Below are 25,595 nucleotides of genomic sequence, written 5' to 3' on the forward strand. Positions count from 1 at the left end.
AAATAACTTCACTACATGCCACAAAGAGCTTTGGGAGTCAGAGAAAGCAAAGATCTTGTCAGGTTAAAGTGGATAACAGAGACTGCAATATTGCATATATGTCTCTCTGAATTCTTTCAGCTTATTGAGACCTCAATTTGTTTATTTTTAAATTTTTTATATACTATGTCAAAAAAACCCTCATTTATTTTTTATTTTCCTAATTCAGAATTTTTAATGCAGTATTTAAACGGAGTCTAAGCTCTGGTTTTCCTTTGCTCAAATAAGCTTTCCACATTATGATACAATATCATTGATAAGATTATAGGAAGAATACATAAAATTACTTAAAGGGCGGACCATTTTCATACATTCTCAAAAGTTTCAGAAACACTTATTACCTAACTAGTGGCCTGTTATATGAAATTCGTGCACATTAAAAGGGAATTAATTAGAGGAAATATTTTAATATTGCTATTTGCCCTTTCTCTATAATAGAAATGTCAGAGATGAAAGAAAATTAGTAGAATGTATATGAACATCTTCCTCCGGTCAGAGTCTGGGGCAAACTGCAGGACCCAGAGTCAAGCCCCCACCCACCTGCGTGTGCCTTGAAATTGTGCGAGACCCAGACCTAGCTGGCCCCACCTCTATTGGGCGAGATCCAGACCCAGCCGGCCCCACCCCTGTCAGGCCCCGCCAGGTGGGGGGCACAGCCTCAGGTACCCAGCGCACCCTCAGGTCCCCCAGCCTGGTGCTGTGGTGGGGGGCGTGGCTTTAGGTCCCCCGGCCCAGGGCAGGGATGTGGCCTTAGGTCCCCGTCAAGCCCCTCCAGGCAGGGGGGCATGGCCTGAGGTCCCCCGTCAAGCCTTGCCAGGCAGGGGGCATGGCCTGAGGTCCCCCATCAAGTCCCACTGGGCAGAGAGGTGCAGCCTGAGGTCCCCTAACCCAGTGCCGGTGTGGGGGGTGCAGCCTGAGGTCCCCTATCAAGCTCCACCAGGCGGGGTGCCCAGCCTTAGGTCTCCCACCACAGCCCGGCGCCACACAGCCTCCGGTCCCTGCTGATCACTCGTTATAGCTTGTTATGGGAACCCCGCCTCTGCTGTGGGTGCAGCCATCTTGAGACGTGTGATGATGTGAGGGTTAATTTGCATATTACCTCTTTATTATATAGGATTTGCTAATAACAAATTATTACCTATTCATTAAAGCAAACCCTTTGAGATCCACTAATTTGATTTAAACTCTTTAAAAATAATGTTGCATTCTTTAGAAATAGTCTGCAGTAAGATTTCTTCCTTTGTTCAAAATATCTTTTTTAATTAAATTAATTTGAAATAGAGAGCACTGTTTGTGTGTGTGTATGTTTTATATGAGAGCAGTGTTGTGTGTGTGTGTGTGTGTGTGTGTGTGTTTTGTATGGGAGCACTGTTTTTAGGTTACCAAATCCAGTCAACCGTCTCAGCAAACGGGCAACAGACAATGAAAATTTCTATATTCATTGAGCTGCAATTGTATAACACCAGCCAGGGGACATTGGTCTTTCACATGCTATAACGTTCTTGAGAACAAGGCACTGATATCCAGGCTTTTCCTACACAGGCAATTGAAGCAAATAAGGGCTGAAAATTGCAGATCCCTCCTCATGTCCACTTATTGCACGAGAGCTTCTCTGTGCTTCTTTGGGGACCAGATTACAGGGAGCCCCAGTGGGGAGGCATGAGTGGGCTTATAAGGTCAAGAAGAAAGATTCTCAGGAAGTCACTTAGGTAAACACAATGGGGGAAGTTGGAACATAGTCCAATATTTTTTTTTTTGTTAATCACATTGTAGCTTTTTCATTTCTACAGCCTAAAACTCGTAAGTCACAGACCTATTAGGTTCTTATAAGTGCCCCATGGGACATCTGTACTTTTTTTTTCTTTTTATTTAATTGAAATTTTTTTATATTTTTCAATTACAGTTTATGTTAAATATTATTCTGTATTAGCATAGTGGTTAGATAATTGTATACTTTACAAAGTATTCCCCCTGTTATTTCCAGTGACCACCTGGCACCATACATAGTTATTCCAATATTATTGACTATATTCCCTATGCTGTACTTCACATCCCCATGCGTATTTTGTAACTACCAATATGTACTTTTCAGTCCCACCACAATTTAGAGCTTGTTTCTTTGATTTCGGACTTTATTCTCTGTTCACAAAAAAATACTTCTGGGAGGGTGTATTAGATTTTATTGGCCATTAGAATCTTAATGGTAGAAGCACACAAGATTCTTTCTGGAAAACTATTTTTTATAGAAAGAAAAATAGCAACACCAAGAAGATTATGGGAGAACAGTATTGCACTATTTATCGAAACTAAAAAATGTGTTTATCCCTTGATCCAGCAATCCCTCTTTGGAATTATTACTGAGGAAAAAAGCCAGCTGTCCTTTATGTAGAAAAGGGAAAAAATAAAATAAGAAATATAATTATTTCACTTGCATAGAGAAACACTTGCAGGATACATGAGACATTATTAAGAGTAGTTATGAAGTTAAGCAAAAGAGATGGGGTCAGACACAGGGGTTAGTGTCCTGGGCATAGAGAGGAGTGAGACTTCTGCCTTTTATACTTTTACATTGTTTTGATTTTTGAATCACGTGACTGTATTAACTATTTTTAAGGTGATATAGTGAATGAATGAATGAATGAATGAAGGATGATTAAATTAACAAAAGAGGGAAGATCATCTCAAGTGAAGAAGTTACAAGCTGTGAAAACAGATTTTACCTGTAACAATGCAGAAGGCTGGCTCTAAAGAACTTCATTCACTACAGGCCTTCAGCTGTTAATGTAGAAGACTAACAAAGTGTTGGAAATTTTCTGACATTCTGGCCAAATGCCACTCAGTCATGCTCTGTATTTATGTTTTTCTGTAGATGCCAGAAGAACAAGCATTCTGTGTTTTGGTGAAAATCATGTATGACTATGGTTTACGAGATCTCTACAAAAACAACTTTGAAGATCTTCATTGCAAATTTTATCAGTTGGAGAGACTAATGCAGGTAAATAAAAGTTTGGGACTTTTATCTCTCAGGGATTGGTTGTGTTATAGAAAAAGTCTAATAAGATTGATGAGCAATCATGATTTATGAAAATTTAATAGAATTCTACAGAAAATGCAAATGGAATTGGTTTCTGACCAATATCTACATTGGTGTTGATATTATAAAATATTTGTTTAACCATTTGACCATTTTAAAAATTATCTTCCTTTTTAAATAGTCAACTTTAATACACTTTGAATGAGAATATAGTGAGTTAAGTCAATGAAGAGATTGTTGAGTATTATTTGTAAAGAAATAAAGACATTTACAGAGTAAGAATATTTAAGTTTTCTCTGTATTATTAGCACCGGTACCCAAACCATATTTAGGTCTACATATAGAGAATACTTTGAAAAGACAGAAAGATATTGATAGCAGCGTAAAAAACACCTAAAATATTGTAATGTGGAGACATACTTTAAAAAATCTTTCCACATAAGGTGAAGGGATTAAGGGAAAAAAAACCTCCTAGACATAGACAATAGTATGATGTTTATAAGAGGGAATGGGGAGGTGGGGGAAGTAGAAGAGGTAAAAGAGAGATAAATGGGGACAGAAGGAGACTTGACTTTGGATAGTGAATACACAATACAATATACAGATGATGTATTATATAATTGTACATCTAAAACCTATATAATTTTATTAACCAATGTCACCCCAATAAATTCAATAGAAATTTAAAAAATTTTCCCGCATACTTTCCTAATCTCAGAGTTGTTACTATTTTATAATATGTATGTATAAATTTATATATATGAGAAACATATTTATGTCAAATATTACATAATAAAAAAGATTGTAAGGGCAAAATTACTGATTAGTACTGACAAAAAAATTGAGTAGCTTTGAAATTCCACTGAGATTAGAAATCACACCTTTATAATGGATCTATGCATTCTCTATATGAGGTATTGGAAACTCAAGAGAAATGTGAAAAAAAATTCATGAAGGGATTTATTCTATATTGGGGAAAAGTGAAATGGTTGGGGAGGAATGTTAGTGGGATGTGGCAGTGGAAGATACTGGCAGGAACTAATTGCCACGGCCTGTCTGGAGACCCACAGGTGTCTGGAGAGGGAAGTGAAGCCAATAGGAGATGGAGGGAACAGGGGAGTGAAAGATGGAGAGTTTGCAGTGAGATAAAGGACAGCTTTCCTGGAAGAAGGGGATATAGGAGGGTGGGAAACCTCAAATATGAACAAGAAAGAAAAGGATGGAAAGGATGGAAGGATGTCAAATAAACTGTAAGCACAATGACAAATGGGCATGGTGGGGAAGAAAGAACTTAGAGAGTCTGGTAACTAAGGGCATTAAAGGCTACAGGCTCTTTTTTAGAGATATAATTCTTCCAAGAAAAGTTTTATTTGGAATTATTCACTTTCACCTTATTACAAAAGCTTATATATTTTTTAAATATATTTTATTGATTTTTTACAGAGAGAAAGGGAGAGAGATAGTTAGAAACATCGATGAGAGAGAAACATCGATCAGCTGCCTCCTGCACATCTCCCATTGGGGATATGCCCGCAACCCAGGTACATGCCCTTGACCGGAATCGAACCTGGGACCCTTCAGTCCGCAGGCCGACGCTCTATCCACTGAGCCAAACCGGTTTCGGCAAAAGCTTATATTTTTTAAAGGTCACTATCCTTAAGCACTTTGAGAGTCAAATAATTGTACCTGATAATTGAATAGCAAGTTCATGGTACTATGAAGAAACGCAAGCACGCCCAGGCCAGTGGTCTCAATGGTTAGAGCTCCGGCCTATGCATCAAAGGGTCACAGGTTCAATTTCTGATCAGGGGGGCATACTTGGGTTGTAGGTTTGATCCCTGGCCATGGTTGGGACATGTGCCAGAGACAACCAATTGGTGTGTCTCTCTCACATCTATGATTTTCTCTTTCGCTCTCTAAAACTGTGGTTCTCAACCTTCCTAATGCCGCAACCATTTAATACAGTTCCTCATGTTGCAGTGACCCCCAATTTCATTGTTACAAATTGAACATAATTAAAGCATAGTGATTAATCACAAAAACAATATGTAATTATTTATGTGTTTTCCGATGGTCTTAGGCGACCCCTGTGAAAGGGTCGTTTGACCCCCAAAGGGGTTGCAACCCATGGGTTGAGAACCACTGCTCTAAAACATGGAAAATATTCTTGGGTGAGGATTAGCAAGGAGAAACAAAAAAGAAACCCAAGCACATTTTTCTGTTAGCACCTTCTGTCTGTTAATTGGATGACCATTGAACACCCCAGTTAAAGTACTAGATGGGCACTTTTGGGTGTTTTTCAAAGAGCATCTTGCACAAGAAGTGGGCTTTTTGTTTTTGTGGTCTTTTTATGAAAACAAAATGAAAGTGGGCTTTTATGTTTGCCTTTGTCTTTCAGTTATGGGAATTCTGCACTAATGCTGTGAACTTGGCCTTTCACGCTTTTGAAATGCATTTACTGGCATAGCTTGGGCAAAAAGATAAAACTAGCATAAAGACGTTTTAAGGAGACATTCAATTTCATACATTATACACTTGCAGTTTCTGTACTTTGCTATTATTTTAAGATCTCAAAGATAGGTTTCTAAAATATTGGTTATGTTTTGGCCTTTTCTAAGTTTCAAAAAATATACTGAAGTGGTAGCATAAAAACCAGATGATGTTGACAAGTACATCTCTTTTCTAGCTAGTCAGGAGTTGAACAAGAGGGAGAGGTGGGTGAGGGAGATAGAAGAGGTAAAGGGGAAATAAATGGTGACCCCTGAATGGGGGTAGTCACTTGACCCTGGAGTCACGATGTTCTTCAGAAGGCAGGTGGGCCATCTGAACATTTCCCCAGAAACAAGACGAGTCAAGTGAGCAAGAGATGGTCTTTGTTACTTGTTCATAACAAGTCTGTCCCTAATCCCCACCTCCTCTCATCACTTCATTGTAGTTATGCAGTTCTTGGATTGCTTCAGTAAAATGAAAAATGTTCATAAGAAGCTTGTCATAAATGGCAGTTGTGGCAGGAAATAAAGCTTCTTGCACGTTCTGCCGACTAAATCTTCCCCTTTGACTTTTAGGAGCAGCTACCGGACCTGCACAGCCATTTTTGTGACTTGAACCTGGAGGCCCATATGTATGCTTCCCAGTGGTTTCTCACTCTTTTCACCGCCAAGTTCCCACTCTGCATGGTCTTCCACATCATTGACTTACTGCTCTGTGAGGTAGGGTGACCCCCTCTCTCATACCTAAGCCCAAAGAGAAAGAGCATTGTTTCTGCTCACAATGGTTTAAGTGGTCTTCATTTTCTTCTTTCCTGTGACATTAAGCTATAAATACTGACCAAAAAGTTCTCTTTGAATTTTTAGTAAAGACTATTTCAATTGAAATTTTGCTATTTGTGAGAAATGAGGGTATTAAAGCATATATAATTTCTACAAAGTAAAATGTGGTAATTAAATTTGCATAGTTAAATTTATAAGTCCATATGTGTAATAATGGGCTACTAATATAAAGGACCTGTAAAGTTAAATAATGATTTAGAATCAGGTGTTTTTAGTACTAATGCAGTTATATACCAAGAGTGAAAATTTTATAATAATTAAATCCTCAATTCGTAAGATATCTCTTTTTATATGATGTTTGAGACTCCATCCAGATCATAAAGAAGTAGTAAAGTTTCTGCATCATATAGGTATATTTTCATACAGTAAAATATTTCAAAAATTAGTTTGCATAATTTCTGAGGTATCTCTAGTATTTATTTATTTTATTGCTTTTAGTTTCTTAGATGACTACATTTATTTACTTTGTTCTCTTAAAGAAATAAGCATTATTACATATACATAGCACATATACTGACCATCAAAATGTTTGAGTCTTAGCAGTGATAGAAAGTTGCTGGAGAAAATAATCTTTTAATTGGGAATATAAATGTGTATAAAAATATAGCTGTCTTAACTTTAAAAGTTGGAGTAATTAGTCAAAAGCATAAACCTAATATAATCTAGGCAATTTTGTATTACTATATTGCTTTTCTTACACAAAGCTTCCTCTTTCTTAAAAGAAAAGTCTATTTTAATCACCCTAGAAATTTAACTATAAAAGTAAGATTTGAAAAGATAAAATGAATCAGCTGTATAAAGCTTGATTGTTATATCTCAGCCTACTATGACAGGGACCATTTTGTGTGAGTATAGCTGGGTTCAAAGGTTCTAGTTGGCGGTTTACAGTGCTTGAAGGTGCAGAGCATTTTGTAGGCATGTAAGATTTTTAAAGATTTGCAACATATTTTGATAAAGAAGGGTCAAGCGTTTTGCCGAGGGTCACAGAACAAGTTCCCAAATTCTGAATGCATAGCAGCTAGAGAACCTGGTTGATAATACATTAATTCTACTTGTTTTACTTACAAATTAGTTTCTAAAATGCCTACCTAAATTTAACCTAAAGGAAGAATGCAGAATTAGGAGCTAAAGTCTTATTCAAAGTCAAAACAATGTGATCACTGGAATGGTGACTGTCTAAAATCGTCTCTACCTGATATTGGAGCACTGTCCACGGGTCTTCTGGAACCCAGATATATTGTTCTTCAGGAAATTTCATCTTGAAGATACTCGAATTTCCAATGTCAGTTGCTAAGAAAAATTAGCAACATTGATGGCAAGGAAAAGAAAATTTATAAGACTTCTTATCATTTGTCAACTGTGATTCATAATCACAGTGTTTGAAAGATCTTAATGCTCATTAAAATGAATAAGAGCATCGTAGATAGATGTCACTTTCCCTTCTCTTAAACTGATGCTCTGTAGCTGTTTTAGGAAGTTGCATAGTTTAGCTCTCCAAAACACGGAGTAGGTTGTAATCACAACATTATGTTAACCAGGGAAATAAATAACAAACCTTAACAGAGCAAAGTAGCTCTGTAAAACAAACCGTATTGGGAACAATATTGGAGTATGCTTCAGGATATTTGTTCTTTCCACTAACTCATCTTTGTCAGAGTATTATTTTGCAAAGGAAATTTTTAGATAAACTTTTATTTCCTGCCTGTCTGTGTTTTCTCTTTGCCCATTTCCTTCTTGTAGTTAATAAAATATTTATACTAAAGCTATTCTTTCACATGTAATAAAATATTCTAAATATTTTATTCTATTTAAGACTATGGTACCATAGTCTTAAATAGAATCATCCATTTATGTTTTTTGTCATATTCTTTATTTGTTAAGGAAATAATTTAAATCTTGATAGTTCTGAATTAATGTTTAGTTACAAATGGAAGGCTAGGAAATTCTCAGATGGAAAAGTGTTAATTTTTCAAAAACTTTTCAGAGGCCCTCCTCCCTTTTACTGCCTCTTCAGTTATTACCCCTCTGAAGAGTCATTACTATCCTGACTTTTAATGCCATAGATTAGTTTTGATTGTTTTTGAACTGTATATAAATGGAATCACACAATAGGAACTCTTTCTTGTCTAGCTTTTTCATTTATCATTATGCTTATGAGTTTCATCTAGGTAGTTGAATGTGGGCATGGTTTGTTTGTTCCATCGTGGATATACCACCATTTCCTCATTCTTCATGCTATTGTTGAAGGGCATTTGGGTCGTTTCCAGATTAGGGCTATTATGAATAGTGTTGCTGTGAACATTCTTGGACTAGTCTTTTGGTAAGCAAGCATACATACGACTTTTTTGGAATTGCTGGGTTAGGGCACCCAAGCACTAAAGTTTATAGATGCCACCAAGCAGTTTTCCAAAAATTTTTGAACATTTTAATTTGAGTTGTTTTTACTCACTGAAAGTCTTCCTCATGGTCAAGGGCAGGTTTTTGTTTTATTTATTTTTTATTTTTATTTTTTAAGAGAACAGGTCCTGGAGCAGATTAGAGTTCATGAATATGAAACAAAATACAATTCATTTGGTGTCTGAAGTAATTTACTTGGTCTCTGAAGTTGTATTTGGATGGGACTAAGAGTGGATCTAAGAGCAGAATCGCTTCTGTGCTTTTATGAGCGAAGTCAGCCTGATGGGGAAAATCTAGCAATGTACTCAGTTATAGCAGAAGCAACATAGAGATAGTTTAATATTGGAGTTAAGATATTTGGCTTTTAAGTTAATCCTTCCTATTTCACCTTCATGTTACTTGACCTATATGTGTCTCAGTTTCTTCATGTGTTAAATGAAGCTAACAATATATCTACCTCTCAGGTTTACATAATGATTATATGAAATTATGAATAATAAGGTACTTAGCACTGTGCCTGTTATACAGTAAATAGTCAGTTAATATTATCTTCAATTCTACCTGTGTAATCCTTTTAGTTGCTCCCAATTTCTTCAATTAACCAGCTGACTACAGAGATTCTTAGAGAGGGTCAAGTAGCTATTGATTCTTTATTACCTTTCTAACAACACTCCCAGTAGAGATGCATCTTTGCTAAAATCAAAATTTTAGCCATTAACCTTAATGGAAGTTTCATTCTATTTCTTTTTTTTTTCTTCCTCACCTGAGGATATTTTCCCATTGATATTTAGAGAGAGTGGAAGGAAGAGGGAGAGACAAAGAGAAACATTGATGTGAAAGAGACACTTCAACTGGTTGCCTCCTGCATGCACCCCAGCCAGGGCCGGGGAACCTGCAACCAAGGTACATGCCCTTCAGTGTAACTGAACCCGGGGCCCTTCAGTCTGAGGGCCGACACTCTATCCACTGAGCAAAACTGGCTAGGCCAGTGGTCGGCAAACTCATTAGTCAACAGAGCCAAATATCAACAGTACAACGATTGAAATTTCTTTTGAGAGCCAAATTTTTTAAACTTAAACTATATAGGTAGGTACATTGTTATTAACTTAATTAGGGTACTCCTAAGGCTTAGGAAGAGCCACACTCAAGGGGCCAAAGAGCCCCATGTGGCTCGCAAGCCGCAGTTTGCTGACCACCAGGCTAGGCCATTCTATTTTTTTATTTATTTTTTATTTTTTGTGATTTAAGGAGTCCTCCAAAAGTATTTTTTCTATCTTCTTTCAAAAGACCTAAGGAAAACAGTATTTCTTTTAGTCTTGACATGGTAACTGACAGCTGGGGTTTGAAGTTGACTCTTCCCAGATAGTTCAATTTTTAGAGTAGCAAATATATTCAGCTTTATATAGTAACTTGGTATTTCATGAAATTAAAGGAAATCATTGATCTTTCAAATTCAAGTATATTTCTTACCTCTCCTTTCTTCTTAGGATAATGAAAAAAAAGTTAAAAATACCTTATTAAATACCACCAGGTATAATCCCCCTTTCAAGGCTATTTTCGGAAGCTATTAATCTGAAGAGTAGATTTATTATATAATATTCTTACTCTTTGCCCCATTTTCCTCCCTCAAACAGTAATATGTTGAATTTTTTAAAATTGAGATATAATTGATTTAACATTTTCTAAGTTTGAGGTATATAACCTGTTGGTTTGATATATGTTGGTTATATATTGCAATATGCTTACTACAGTAGCATTAATTAACGCCTTTATCAAGTAATACATTGAATATAAAAAACATCAGAATGGGCTGATATAGGGAAGATTAAGAATTCTAACATAAATATAAAACTTTCAGAAAACTTTAAGAGTAGTAATTGGCCACAAGAGTAGGGAAGAGATTTTTGATTAACCAATAAATACTGTATAGGCTACTTTAAATTTTTACTTAGCAATAGAAATCTTCAGGAATAGAAAACACTGTCTCTAAAATCTTATTTCTGGACCCTAACTTCTTTCTCACCTATAAGCTCTTTGTGGTTCTCACATCAGTTGTATTATAGCTCTTTCTTGTGTTTTCATTAATTTTGTCATTACACAAGAGGCAGAACCATTAAAATGGTTAAAATGGCAGAACCATTGTGCTTGTGCTTCTGGTGACTTTTAGAAGAATATTTACTTATTCATTCATTCAACAAAAATATATTAAATGCTGACACCATTCAAGTTTGGGGATAGAGCAGTAAAGAAAAAGCAGATAGAACTCTTGCCCTCATTAAGGTTTTATCCTTGTAGAAGAGACAGACAACAAACAGATGACTAAGTAGACTATGTAGTAGATCAAAGCTGGTAAGTACTATGGAGAAAAACAAAGGAAGGAAGAAATGTGGCAGATTTTAATAGAGCCTTTTGACCAGTGTAGAGAATTTAGGTTGTATTGGACTGAGATGGGGAACCACTGGAGAATGTTGAGTATGAGTTACATGCTCTGATATATGATCACACAAGTTGCACAACTGGGAGGAGTTGGAGACCATTAGGAGGCAATTGTAGTAATCTGGGCTGCTTGGACCATTTTATTGGCACTGGAGGTTGTGAAAAGTGGTTGAATTCTGGATATGAAGTGCTGATGGATCATCTGGGGTAAGTTTTATTCATCACATTTTTTTCATTTAATGTAGTGGTGAGAGGGAAGTATGGCTGGTTGTGCAGCTTCTACACTTCATGGAACATCTTGGAGACATGATGTTGTGGAGTGACTGGGAATATTACTGTTATGTGCTTTATTCAGGCAATGCTTACATTACCATTTCTCTGCAATGTTTGTTCTAGATGTAGGTTTTGGTACCTTTAGGGGGCATTTAAGGCATATAGAGGGTGGAATAATTATAAAAAACAATCAATGGGGGAGTAAGCATGTCAGACCTAGTACTTTAAAATAAAAGTACATATTTACTGTTATAAAAAGGAGTGATACTCTATTACAATAAAATCAGACCCACATGACTCTGAAGACTCACAAAGACCGGATACATAGTAACCTACAGCGTTTATTTGCTGTTGGTTTGGTTCTCATCATCAACACAAAGATCACTGACTTAAAGTCAGAGGGTAACTGATTTTTTTCCTAGGAAAAAATCTTACAGTTCATCATGAATTGGAATAACTAAAGTTACTTTATAGTATTTTTTTTATTGCAGAAAAACTCATGACAGGTAAACTGTATTATGGATTGAATAAAATAACTAAACATATTCTCTTATTTTTATGATTGAATATTTAAAACCCACAAAAGAACTATTAAGACATATAGTGAGCTTCTGTGTGTATCTCTACCTCTCTTGTTAAGAAATAAAACAGTAACAAGATTAGCTTTGTGTATTACTACATCTTCCTAACCATACCCTCCTTTGCCTTCCTCAGAGGAACCGTTATACAGAATTCAATGTTTATCATTCCCTTGCATGCATTTTACTACATATGTATGTATCTCTCAGCACTTTATAATTGAACATATTTGGAAATTCTAGTTTATCAAGTCTACTTCCAAAATAGATCTTTTTTTAAATTAAATTTATTGGGGTGACATTGGTAAGTAGGATCATATAGGTTTCAAGTGTACATTTTTATGATACAAGATCTATATATTGCACTGTGTGCCTACTACCCAAAGTCAGATCATCATCCATCACCATATATTAGGCCCCCTTCACTCTCGACCCCCGCTACTCCCTTCCCTCTGGCAACCACCACACTGCTGTTTGTGTCCATGAGTTTTAGTTTTATATCCCACACGAGTGAAATCATATGGTTCTTAGCTTTTTCTGACTGACTTACTTCATTTGGCATATTCTCAAGATCCATCCAGGTTGTCACAAATGGCAGTATTTCATCTTTTCTTATGGTTGGGTAGTATTCCATTGTGTATATGTACCATATCTTCTTTATCCAATCCTCCATTGCAGGACATGTTGGTTGTCTCCATGTCTTGGCCACTGTGAATAATGCACAATGAACACAGGGGTGCATACATGTTTTTGAGTTTTTTGGGTATATACCCAGGAGAGGGATTGCTGGGTCATATGTTAACTCTATTCTTAATTCCAGAATAGATCTTGAAATCTTTTTCTGTCTCCAACCGAGTATCATATCCTATTCAGTAACCTCCCAAGTGGTTTTTCCACTTGACACCATGTATCTTTTATTCTATTATTCTCCATTGCATCCAGAGAGATTTTCATAAAATACCTATCAGATCATATCACTCCTCTGCTTAGAACCCTTCAGTGGTTTCCCACTGAATAAACCTCACATCGTCTTATTTGGCCTGTATTCTTGCTCTTCCTTCCTGCCAGTGGTATCTTAGGGTCAATCTTCCTCTTCCTCACTGTACTTCAACACTGGTCCTCTTTTACTTTCTGGAACACTTAAGATCTGCTCAGCTTGAAACCATTTGTACATTTTTCCCCTTCTGCCTAGAGTGTATTCATCACTGTTTACCTGGATAACTCCTTCAAGTCTAAGGTTAAATGTTACTTCTTCTGAGAAGCTTTCCCTGACCACCCATCTCTAAATAGGTCCTTCCTTTTACTCTCTCTGATAGCACCCTGTGTATTATTTTTCAAATTTCTATTTCTTCCCCTAGATTATAAATTTCCAAAAAGAGAAGCCATGTCTCTTTTGTGAACTGCCATATAACTACTCAGCTTGTAAATACACAAGAAATAATCTGTTGAAGAAAAAAGGAACAAAGAATTAATGGATGAAGTTATTTTTATTGTCTACATTTAAATGCGTTTATGAACGGGGGGAAAAGGAGACTTATGTGGTGCCAAAGAGACTCCAGGCACTCATCTATATTGCTCTCTGTCTCTCTTTATGAATTAGATGTTCTCCCTTATTTCTTGACCTGTTTCTTTGTAGCTTTGTTTTGCACAGGGCCTAAAATATTTCAGAAAGACCTACTAGGACCATTCAACTCTAGTATCAACAGCTCTTGCCAAGTAGGATAGCCTAATTGGTCCTGCTCATACTTTAAAATAAGCTTGGATAGTCCAAGTCACAAGTATTGGTCACCTTACACTAGCTGTCCATCTCTTGTCCAATATGCTGTGGTAAGGGGTAGTCTTGGGGTGAGTCATTCAACAGGAGCTGTTGATTTTCTGTGCCATTGGTGGATCTGGCACAATAAAGCATTTCTAGTGTGCATATACCTCATAGACTAGAATTTTTAGTGTTGCCTGCTTTGAAATTTGGCAGTTGATAAATATAATATTTATTAAATAAAACTCGAATGCATCTTCAAAACAAGCTACATATTATCCAGCCATAAATATTTATTTAATTAGAATGCAAGCAGAATAGTTTTAATATAGAGTGTAATCTTGAAAATTATGGCCCTCAGGGTTGAAGTGGTAGCAGTGTCCCAAATTATCTTCATGGTATAGTTTTTGCTGTTAAGGTTTTGAGTTATGGCAGCATAGTGATTATCCACAAAGTGATATAAAATATTTCAATGCTTTCCATTGTCTAGAAATTGGATTGTGAAAGCATCTAACAAATACTTGTTTAAAGACCTCCACTGCAATTATTAGTAATAATGGTCCCCCAATTTATAAATTGTTTAGATTGACATTAGAGAAGGAAATCCAGCACACAGTATCAGCTGGAAGTAGTTGAAAATGAGAACTTGCTTTGGAGAGTAGTTACTTGGCCTCACCATCTAGTTTTATTCATACCCAATTTTTGCTGATAAACTCTCAAGCTTCCTTTTTTAAGTCTCAAAGATTTGAGGGAAGCATACTGGAAGGCATTTCTGGCGAGTATTCCTGAGCCATACACTGTACTAAAAGCCTTACGTACCTTCTCCCACTTGTTCTTACCTTCTCCAAACAGATGGCTGTCCTTCATTTTTCTCAGCTTCTAAATTAGCCAACTTAGAAATAGTGTTTTTTTGTTTGTTTTTTTAAATTTACATGGGCAGATAGCCTGATTATTCTTGTCCATCTCCATAGCAAATAGACCAATGGGCTTTGCTTCTCTGAAGAAGCCCCCATTACCTACTGTCTTTTAAAGGCGAAAGTCATATCAATTCATAACATCAGTTGGGGTCTCTCTGTCCAAGACTATTGACATCGTATTCCAGGTGCTCCTTCTATGATTTAGCAGAATTTCACAATGAAATGGTTTTCTCTGGTATTCTTCTCTAGCTTCCTTCTACAGGTACTTTACCATCAGCATCCATTGTTTGACATTTTAACCAAATAATGGTTTGACCTTTTCATCATTATCCAGGGCCTCTACATTATATCTAAATGTACAATAAATGTCCAGCGACCATCACTAGAATTGCTGATTGCATTAGTTAAAAAGCAGCATAATGGGGCCTTCTGGTCCTGCTTTTTGGATTGTCTTATCATGGTTTTCAGAAGTTTTATCTTGTTTTTAAAAGTCCACTTGACATTTTGATTTTTGTCCATGGCCTAGTAAACAGCCCATTTTGCTCTTTTTTGCTGACGAATAATGCCAGAAAACTTTCCATTGAAAAGAACAATTTCCTGTATGTTCCAGTGCCTCATTGACCTATTGGATTTCATTTTGGGTTGTGTCACAGTCTGGTGGTTGTTTCTTACTTAAGGCATTTAGTGATCATGGTCTAGTTGTTCTCCAACATTCCGGTGAAATATGTATATACTACCTCTGACTAGATCTCTTCTTTATGCTAATCAGCAGATAGGCAAGAATCTATTTTATCCACAAGACTCCTTAATACAGAGAAAAATTAGTATATTCTTAATATTCAGAATTTCTCTTTCCCTCCCTTTGTAGGATGAAAGATAGATATCTGGTAGAACTGATTTGGTCTATACTTTAAATGCTCTTTTAGAATCAAAGCACATTTTATCTTATAATTAATAAGCTTTCCACTTGAAAAGTAAATAGCTTAAAATAAGTGACTGTGGGTTGAAGTGAATATTCAAATACCATGAGTCAACCTTGAAATATATGAAATTTTCAGGCTTCTGAAAAACAGATCACCTTTAGCAGGCAGATATTACTTTGCCTATTTACCCATCTAGAAATATGATCTAGTTCTTTTTCTTGGGGCTTCACTGCTCTTCGGGTAATGAAATGTTCTGAAATTAGATAATGGAGTTGATTGTATAATCTTGTAAATATACTGAAAAACTACTGAATTGTGTACTGTTAAAGGGTGGATTTTATGCTTTTTGAATTACAATTATATCTCAGTTTAAAAAATAACTTGGGCCCAGCTGGTGTGGCTCAGTGGTTGAGCATAGACTTATAAACCAGGAGCTCACAGTTTGATTCCCGGTCGGGGCATATGCCTGGGTTGTGGGCTTGATTCCCGGTGTTGGGTGTGCAGGAAGCAGCCAATCAATGATCCTCTCTCATCATTGATGTTTCTATCTCTCCCACTACCTTCCTCTCTGAAATAAATAAAAATATATTAAAAAATAACTTGGGGGAATTGGGAAGTGCTTGTTAAATATACAAACCTTATAGGCCCACCTTGGAGTTAAGATTCTTGAGGATATGGCCCTAATAATCTGCATGTTTAACAGATGTCCCCGAGTTTTTTAATTTTCCAAGTTTAGGGAATGCTGATTTAACAGTTTTTTGTACTTATATACAGGAATGTGTTTGGGCTAAAGGATATATGCTTTTTGATCATTTTAATTACCAACAGCAGCAGTACCAAAGAGTTATTGGGGAACTACTTTCTGGCCCCTCTCATACTTATTGAGTTATACAGGCAGAGACCTTTCTCGGAAGGATTAAGAAGAGGGAGCTGGAGAGGCGTGAGATAGTGCACACTTTCATCTCTTAAAATTTATTATTTTGACAAATTCTAGAAATAAAGTAATAGTTTAAGGTAATTAATTGAGAGAAACACAAAACTTAAGGGAAATATCCAACTATGTTTTCGTGGTTGCTGTATCGTCAATGGTGACTCTGGGAGTGAAAACCTGGTCTGCTAATTTTTGCAAAGCTATTTACTCAGATGTTACCATGAGTTTATCAACAATGCCAAGTTGACAGAGAACAGATGAGTGTTTTAACAGCTCAACTTCCTCAGCACTAGTGTCTGGATCAGGTTTGTTTTACAACAGGACAAATTATGATGAAAAATAGGCATTTATTTCATTTCATGGAGATTTAGGTGAAGAATAAGACAGAACCTTTTAGGGTTAGTAGTTGCCACATAAGGAATGAAGATGAATTTGCATTCTTCCAGTACAGACTGTTTGGGGGAAGAGGGGAGCTTATTCAGATTTTTACTTTCACTAGGTCAGAAATTGATATGTGGTCACTAATAGTAATAATATATACATATACATATACATATATATTAAGCTTATACATATTATGTATACATACATATATTAAGCTTAAAAATGTCTTTTGAAAATCTAAAACTTACCTTTTTCTCAAAGTATCAAAGCTTTTTAAAAATCATATTCACAAATGCTTTTTTTAAAAAAAATAGAGAAGTGTGCCTTGGTATTTCATAAATTCTGTATGCTTGATATCAGGCACTCTTATTTTAAGCCTATTTCTTTCTTTGACAGTAAAAACACATGATGAAATTTAAAAGATTCTACATATATATGAATGGTTTAGTATAATCATTTTGTTATATTATAAGTCCAATAGTATGCTATAGGACAAAATTTTGTTCAATTAGGGTGTGGAAGCATGAATGTGACTAGATTTTCCCTTTTTTAAAAAAAAATCTCATGCTGTGCCTCAGGTTCAGGAAGCACAGTTATAAAAATTCGAAGCCACTGGAAGTTTATATTAGGGTAATGTCATGATGACATACATGTTTTAGAAAGATATTTCTGGGGGAGCCAAAATAGTTGTGTGGTAATATCAACCGACATATATTCAGTGGGAATAAAAACATTCAGAATAAATGCTGACCTCCTTCAATGTGCAGAAGCTTTGTAGTCTGATGTAGTCCCATTTATTTTTGCTTTCATTGCCTCCGATTTTGATGTCAGATCCAAAAAAATCATTGCCAAGACCAATGTCAAGGAGCTTGTTTTCTTCTATGATTTTTTTATGGTTTCGGGTCTTACAATTCAAGTCTTTAATCCATTTTGAATTAATATGTGTGTCTGGTGTAAGACAGTAGTCTAGTTTCTTACATAGAGAAGATATCAGTGGTTGCCAAAATACGGGGCTGTGGGACGTGGATGAAATGCATGATGGAATTTAAAAGGTACGAACTTCTAGTTATAAACTAAATAAGTTCTGGAATTGTGATGTACAGCATGGTGACTAGAGTTATAAGCATATTTGAAAGTTGCTAAGAGATTAAATGTTAAAAGTTCTCATCACACACACAAAAATATAACTCTGTATGGTGACGAATGGTAACTAGACTTATTGTGGTGATCATTTAGCAGTGTATAAAGGTATTGAATCATTATGTGATACATATGAAACCTGTATAAAATGTTAACTATACCATAAACAAACAAACAAACAAAACAAATAAAAAGGAGGAATGCTGATACTATGCATTGTGGCTTTTATGAGTCTGTCCTCTAGCAATTGTGCCTTTTATCTTTTGGCAGTAAGTGTATGAAAGAGTATGTGGTATGATGCCACATTGTCTAATGGTACTACATTTTTGTGGAATTATATGAGAAGGAACAAATTACAAATATTAGCAAAAATTTTAGATTAGATTTCTTTTTATAGCCTTTTCTTTTATGTGGTTTCTTATATTAGGGGAGAAGGGATTCATAGAATACATTTGTTAGTGTATTGCATTAAGACAGGTGTATAACTAGTTTAAATAGTTGGGTAATTAAAGGCTTATATGAGAGTCTAAAGAGACTCATGAGTAATTTCAAAAGTATTAAAAAGGTGTGAAAAGTGGATGACTCTAATTTCAGTACTTAAAGCAGTTAGAAGGATGCCAAGAAAGCAAAAAATGGAGCAGCATATGCTTCCAAATTGTTTAGAAGTGAGGCTTTGTCTTTTGTCTCTAGAAAATTAATAACTAATAGCTCATCAATTCAACATGCAGGGACCAGTGATGCTCACTAAAAAGAATATCTTATTTATTCACCCATCATTAATTTATTTAATAAATAGTGAACACCTTCTGTGTCCTGGCATTGTGCTAGACCTAATAAATGCCATGCTCAATGGAACAGACATTGTCTTTGCATCCATTGAGCTAACAAGCTAATGGGAAGACAGATAATTCAAAAATACAAAAACATACATGATTATAATCTGCACACCTAACACAGCAGCACCTAAATATATAAAGCAAATATTAGTGGATATAAAGGGAGAATACAATAATAGTGGGAACTTTAATACCCCACTAATGTCAATGGACAGATATCCTGAAAGAAATAAGGAAATGGTGGTTTCAAATGTTACATTAGACCAGATTGACTTAACAGATATTAATATGATTATACATGATAGTAAATGCTATGAAGGGAAAGTACAAGCTGCCTCAACTTTTGTAATAAGTAAGCCTATTTTAGATCAGGGTTTCAAGAATGGTCTCTCTGAGTAAGTGACATTTAAAGCTGAGATCTGAGAGATGAGTAGGAGAATTCCCACTGGTAGGTGGGGGAAATGCGTGTGAGGCTTTGGGTGGGAGGAACTAAAAGAAAGCCAGAACTTCTGGAATACAGAGAGCAGTTGGTCAAGAGGTAGGTGGACCCAGTGGTGTGAGCTTGTCGATCGCATTGAGGAGGACATGTGATTCCATCCCAAGTGCAGAGAGAAGCCATTGGAGATCTTTAAGCATGGAACGGCATGGTCTGATTTAAACGTTTCAGAGATGACTATGGCTGTTGTGAATGCATTAAAGGGAGATAAGGAGATCAGGGAGATCAGTTAGGGACTATGGTTGAGTCCCACTTAAGAAATGATGGTTGATCATCACAGGTGTCAGCAGAGGAGATGAAGGGTGGTAGATGAATTTATATTTCAGAAATAGAGGCCATGATTGTTGTTAAGGCATGGTTAGGGATTGGCAGGCTCTTTGATGGACTCTGACTGCTTGATGAGGAAAGATGAGGTCAGGCAAAGTAGGATTGAATTGAATCAGAAAAGAGCGCCTACCTGTGGCCAAGAGCATTTGTTACACGGATATTCATTGTCCTTTATTTATTGTTTGGTCCTCAAGTGAACTTGTGCAATTGAAGGTCAAAGGTTACTGTGAGTTAAACTCTTAAGAGGTATTATTGCTGTATCTTACCCAGGTAAAATACCTGTCTGGAACAGGAAAATAAATACCCTTTCCCCAAGCACTACATAGATAGTTTAAAGGTTGAGGAAGAGGGATATACTGCAGGACATTTTTGATGATTTGTTGCTGGTTTGTTTGTTTGTTTGTTTGTTTTACCTTCTGAGAACATGATCTGTTTTCTCCCCCACAGGTTCTCTGTTTGGAAAAAGAGAGTTAGTAGAATTTAGACTTACAAATAGGAAGCATCAATAATGTATAACCTTTTATATCACTTTACTTTTATATCTTTATCTTTTAACATTTCGCCTTCCTTCTATAATTGTATAGAAATTGTGTCTATGGCATCTCTTTCCTGTCTATTAAAAAAGATAGTCCAGGTACTTTACGTTTCCAAGGATGAAATGGCCTCTGCGGAAATGTCTATCGCTTGGCTTACTGGTCAGAGAAGGGCAGGGCTCACCTGTCCTCTGACAGTGTTTAGACTGACTATGCTTCCTAGATTTTTATTGTGTTCTGGGACCAGGCTTGGGAGTTTTGGAGTCAAAGAAAAAATGTGATGCCGTTTGGTAGCAAAAAGTATAGTTCAGCACGAGCGGTAGGTGACAATAGCACAAGTTATTTCTATTGACCAAAATCAGTTTTGAAGCAATAATAATTATTTTATGGTTCTAAATGTATATATTAGATTTGTTTGCTTGTTTAATAATTTGCAGTTAGCATTTACCCTTTGACTCTTTATTCTTCCAGAAATCTCTGCTGGGTTGGGGTTTTCATGTAAAGATTTATGTTAGAGACTTATACCTCTATTTGTAAATAGATTTGCAGCAGACTTTTTATAAATTAGGCTACCTCTTTCCTCTTTTATTTCCTCACACAATTTCTGGTCAGCAAGGCTGACTCAAAAGAAACTTCATCTGAAGTGAATTTTCAAATAAGTCTTTTCAATGATCAGTCACTATTATAAAGCTAATTAGAAAATTAGAGTTATTTTTGGAAAGATCAATTTTGACAGCTTGATCTTTAGGACTTTTATCATTCTTTCACTGCTACATGGAGCCATCTGCTGTTTGTGGGAGGTAGATTACATTTGGAATCACTACACAGAATAGATATATATTGTCTGAAAAAAAAAGTGGATCTCAGATTTTAATATGCATTTGAATCAGTTGGCGATCTTATTTATTTATTTATTTATTTATTTATTTAAAATATATTTTATTGATTTTTTTACAGAGAGGAAGGGAGAGGGATAGAGAGTTAGAAACATCAATCAGCTGCCTCTTGCACACTCTCCACTAGGGATGTGCCTGCAACCAAGGTACATGCCCTTGACCAGAATCGAACCTGGGATCCTTCAGACCACAGGCTGACAATCTATCCACTGAGTCAAACAGATTAGGGCAGTTGGCGATCTTATTTAAATTGTAGTTCAGATTCGGGGTTGGTGGTTCTGGGACATGGAACCTGAGCGTCTGCTCGTGGAACTCACTCTTAGGCGATGCTGGCACACTGCCTTCACAGAGCACACCTTCTGGAGCAAGCCTCTAGAAAACAGCAAACAAAAAATAACTCATAAAGATTCTGTTTTTCCTCCTCACGCAAGTAACCTCACGTACCAGTCACCAGAACTGCATTTCTTTGTAGAGGAGAAAAGCAATCCTGAGCCTCTCTCCAGAAGACATCACAGACAAACTTCTATTATTCCCTCCCCGCGGTAACATTGTGTAGCTAATTATATTCAAGACCCATTCATTTATTGCCCAAGCAATGCAATCTCCACACACTGCAACATCCAAATACTCTGTTGGAACCAATTTGAAATCCATCTACAACTTTTATTTTACTTTGCAATTTCTTACTCATTTATTTCCATTTATGTTGTCTTTAAAATTTTGCCACATTAAAGATGAAAAGCTAAACAAATTAGTTCCAGTAACCGAATGTAAATTCTAGAGTAATTACTTGACTCAAGACTTCTTTTTGGTGAGACGAACATATAGTGCTCTCAAGGTTTGGCTTTCCCCCACACTAGTTGTTTGTGAACACGAATCACCTTTGCAGTGCACCAGGGTGGGGTCGCCAGGGTAATGTGTCTACCCACATCTTCTCTGAGCAGGCATGCCTTTGATTTTACCCAAGTGAAGAGTTGCTCAAACCTGAGGAGCCATCCAGTCCAGTCACACAATTTCAGGGTCCTAAAGGAAATTAAAACAGGCATAAACAAAATTCCGCTTGGGAACATATGAATTTGATTAAAAAGTAAAAATTATGGCCTAGAGAAGAATTTAATGGGCAAGACCATTTTTCCAAATTCAATCTCAACTAGAACAGCATTGCCCCTTCCTCCCACCTCCTCTGAAGCAGCCCTAGGGACATCCTGCTTTTACTGGCGGCTCACTGCCCTCAGAAGCATAGCTATGAGGCTACACAAAGGTCGCGAGGGCCCCTGGGAATCATAGAGAGGCGTTCACTGTTCTCCTGTCACAAACACTTAGATATCCGTCTGAAATGAGTGCTTGCCCTGATGTTTAGAATGTCTAGAAAAGGAATGTTCTACTTGGTAACTTTTTCAGGATTTTTAATTCTCTTGCTTTTCTTAGCATTTGTGAAAATCAGATTACATTGCTTTCTGAAACAAATATATGTTCCAATGGATAATCCAGAAAACAAAACAAAAACCTTTATACTCTAGATCTTCAACTTGAGAAATTTCCTTTTCCATACCTCTCCTGGCTGTCCATCTTTACTTTTATTCACAAGCTCAGCCTCCATTAAAGTTTGCCGGGAAATCCCTCCAGTCTTAACACTGCTAGATTCTATAGGCATACTCTGTGAGTGAGTCTTGGTTTCCAAACTCTGCCCTGGTAATGTTGGTGCCTTCCTTGGTACATCTTCTGTTGAACTAGAACTTAAAGACAGCCATGTCTCTATAAATCTATTAAGTCTATTCTAAATATTTAAATCATAAAGAATAATGGATCAGCCGAAACCGGTTTGGCTCAGTGGATAGAGCGTCGGCCTGCGGACTGAGGGGTCCCGGGTTCGATTCCGGTCAAGGGCATGTACCTGGGTTGCGGGCATATCCCCAGTGGAGGATGTGCAGGAGGCAGCTGATCGATGTTTCTCTCTCATCGATGTTTCTGGCTCTCTGTCTCTCTCCCTTCCTCTCTGTAAAAAATCAATAAAATATATTTGAAAAAAAAAAAGAATAATGGATCAATGTTAGACTTGGAAAGCACTCTATGGGTAGTTTAAGCCAATAGCCCTTATTTAAAAGAAGAGGACTTGTGTAAGTCTGGCCGGAAAAGGTTATAAGACCCATAGCTGACCTCAAGCTCAAAGCAGTAGATAGTTTAGTAGTAGGGCTTAAATTTAATGCTCTGAGTATAGTAGGCAATTCTTCAATAGTAGCCTGTACGATTTGGACTTATGCTACAGTATACTATCTAGTTTTATTTTTTTTAGGAGATTTATGAATGCCTTAAAGATAATTAATTCATAGGCAAACAACAAAAGAAGTTGCAATTAGTACAGATGAGGACAGATTAAAAGAATTGAGGATATTTAACTTTGAAAGGTGTACCTTCAAAAGCATCTTTGGTTACAGGAGGAAATTGCACTCAGGTATTCTCCACTTCATTTGAAGACAGAACAAAAAGCAGTAAACGTGAACTGTAGCAAAAGGAACAGCAGTTGGATGAGAGACAGAGCCACACGGCCGGTGAACGCTGAACAGGCTGGTACTCAGCTTCCCAGTTGTCCTCTCCATATTCTCTGGTTCTTATCACTGTTTCCCTGTGCTTTTATTTGACATCTCAAGGCCCAAGTGGATGCACCCCCAGAGGTCCTGTCCGGCTCAGAGATCTTGCACAGTCTGTTCACCAGTGATGTTAGGGGCGCGATAGCAGCCTAACCAGGGCAAGCTGCCTGCATTTTCAGTGCCTCTAAGCTCTGTTTCATTGAAATAAAAATTTTTAAAGTCCAACTGGCAATTAAGGAATAAATGCCAAAGATGTAATTAGTCAGCTTCCATCACTTTCTAAGAAGCAAAACCTATGAACACTTCTCTTTAATCCTTTGATCTATTTCTCCCGAATTACTAGCTATCTCCATTTCCTTGTGATCAGTTCTCATCCTCTTAAGAGTGAGTCTTTGATCTGATCAAATTGATTGGGAGAAAGGAGAACATGTTTTTCAAGAAACTATACAAGAAATGTATAGATCAGTTGTTATCAGAATATGTAGCATACTCCTTGAGATCTTAAAAAACTGAAATTCCTTTACAATCCTGGCAAGTTCAGTTTTGAGGACTTTTCTATAATAATGTGTTCAGACATGTACTATAATAATGTGTGTCAGGCACTGTTCTAAGTGCCTTACTCATAGTAACTCATTTAATCCTCACAGCCATTCTTTGAAATAGGTGCTCTTTATGAGGAAACCGGGACAGAGAGTTTACATAACTGCTCTAAGTTAGACAGGAGGGGGTGAAAGGTCGATCAAGACCTGGGAAGGGTTGCTCCAGAGTACATCACATAACCCCCTGCACTCTACTGACTCTCCAAAAAGAGATAAAGGTAGGAAGGAGATCAGACTTTAAGGGAAATGAAAGTTCTTTATGTTGCTAGCTGTCTTTAGAACTGATAATACTGTGGACCAAGGTCTGGGCAGTTGTGAGGGGAAAGGAGAGCCAACGAGTAGAGGGGCACCTCCCTCGCTCTCCAGCTTCACTCCTAACCACAGAGCCCTGTGCCTTCTGGCTTCTAGGTGAATTGGGTCAATGGGAACTAGCAGGAGTTTGGAAGGAGAGGATGAAGATTAGTTGGTAGTTAGGACTGCTAAGTAGTCCTCAGAATACCTGTCAAAACCTCTAACTTGATTTATTTCTCTCACTTTACCTGCCTTGTTTCTGGAAGGTTTATTTAATTCAGATGTCACCAACCTCTAAGAATTCTTCCTAGGGCTGCTCATAATTAAGGACACAGACTTTGTAGATATATGTCTATTCAGTACTTTATTTATAAAAACAAATGCAAGTCAAGCAAAGTTAAAAAAATTATCCACAGTTAGAGGAATTCATATGTTATATTTAGTTCTCATCCCTCCCCATTCTTGAGCTCTCTTCTTCACCCTAATTAGGAAAATACTAACAAATGACTTGATAATAAAAATGGAAAATATATAATAAAACTGGGGAAAGGAAAAGTGGAAATCATCCAGACTTTGTCATATTTTATATTCCATTAGTGAGTGAATAGTAGGCACAAGGGAGGACTTAGCCATGAGGGTTTTAAAACATCAGGACTTAAATTTGTACAGAGGCTACTGTGAAGATCCCTGTAATCATTTTTTAGCTGCTGCTTGGTTTTCGGTGCTGCAGTCCTGACCTCTAGTGGTCATTCAGAAATAAAAACCAAAAACCAAAAGGTCCTATCATTTTTACTAGTAATGGTTACTCCATCAAACTCTGTTATAAAAGGTTGAACTTTTAAAGAGCTCACTTACAATATGAGGAGCAGACTAAGGCAAAATACTTTTTGGC

General features: G+C 36.7%; 1 protein-coding gene across 3 annotated transcripts in view; it reads left to right on the forward strand.

Annotated features, from left to right (window-relative positions):
* RABGAP1L (RAB GTPase activating protein 1 like) overlaps positions 1–25,595 on the forward strand; it is a gene marked incomplete at its 5' end in the record, with an annotated part of 440,168 nt that overhangs the window by 276,661 nt on the left and 137,912 nt on the right. For all 3 annotated transcript variants that reach the window (XM_081112106.1, XM_081112105.1, XM_081112107.1), the window contains 2 exons: positions 2,909–3,034; positions 6,139–6,282. In XM_081112106.1, coding sequence (XP_080968232.1) covers positions 2,909–3,034; positions 6,139–6,282 — 270 coding nt within the window. The remainder of the gene's footprint in view (positions 1–2,908; positions 3,035–6,138; positions 6,283–25,595) is intronic.

Source organism: Myotis nattereri, assembly GCF_964212035.1.
Source record: "Myotis nattereri genome assembly, chromosome: 18".
Classification (NCBI taxonomy): Eukaryota; Metazoa; Chordata; class Mammalia; order Chiroptera; family Vespertilionidae; genus Myotis; species Myotis nattereri.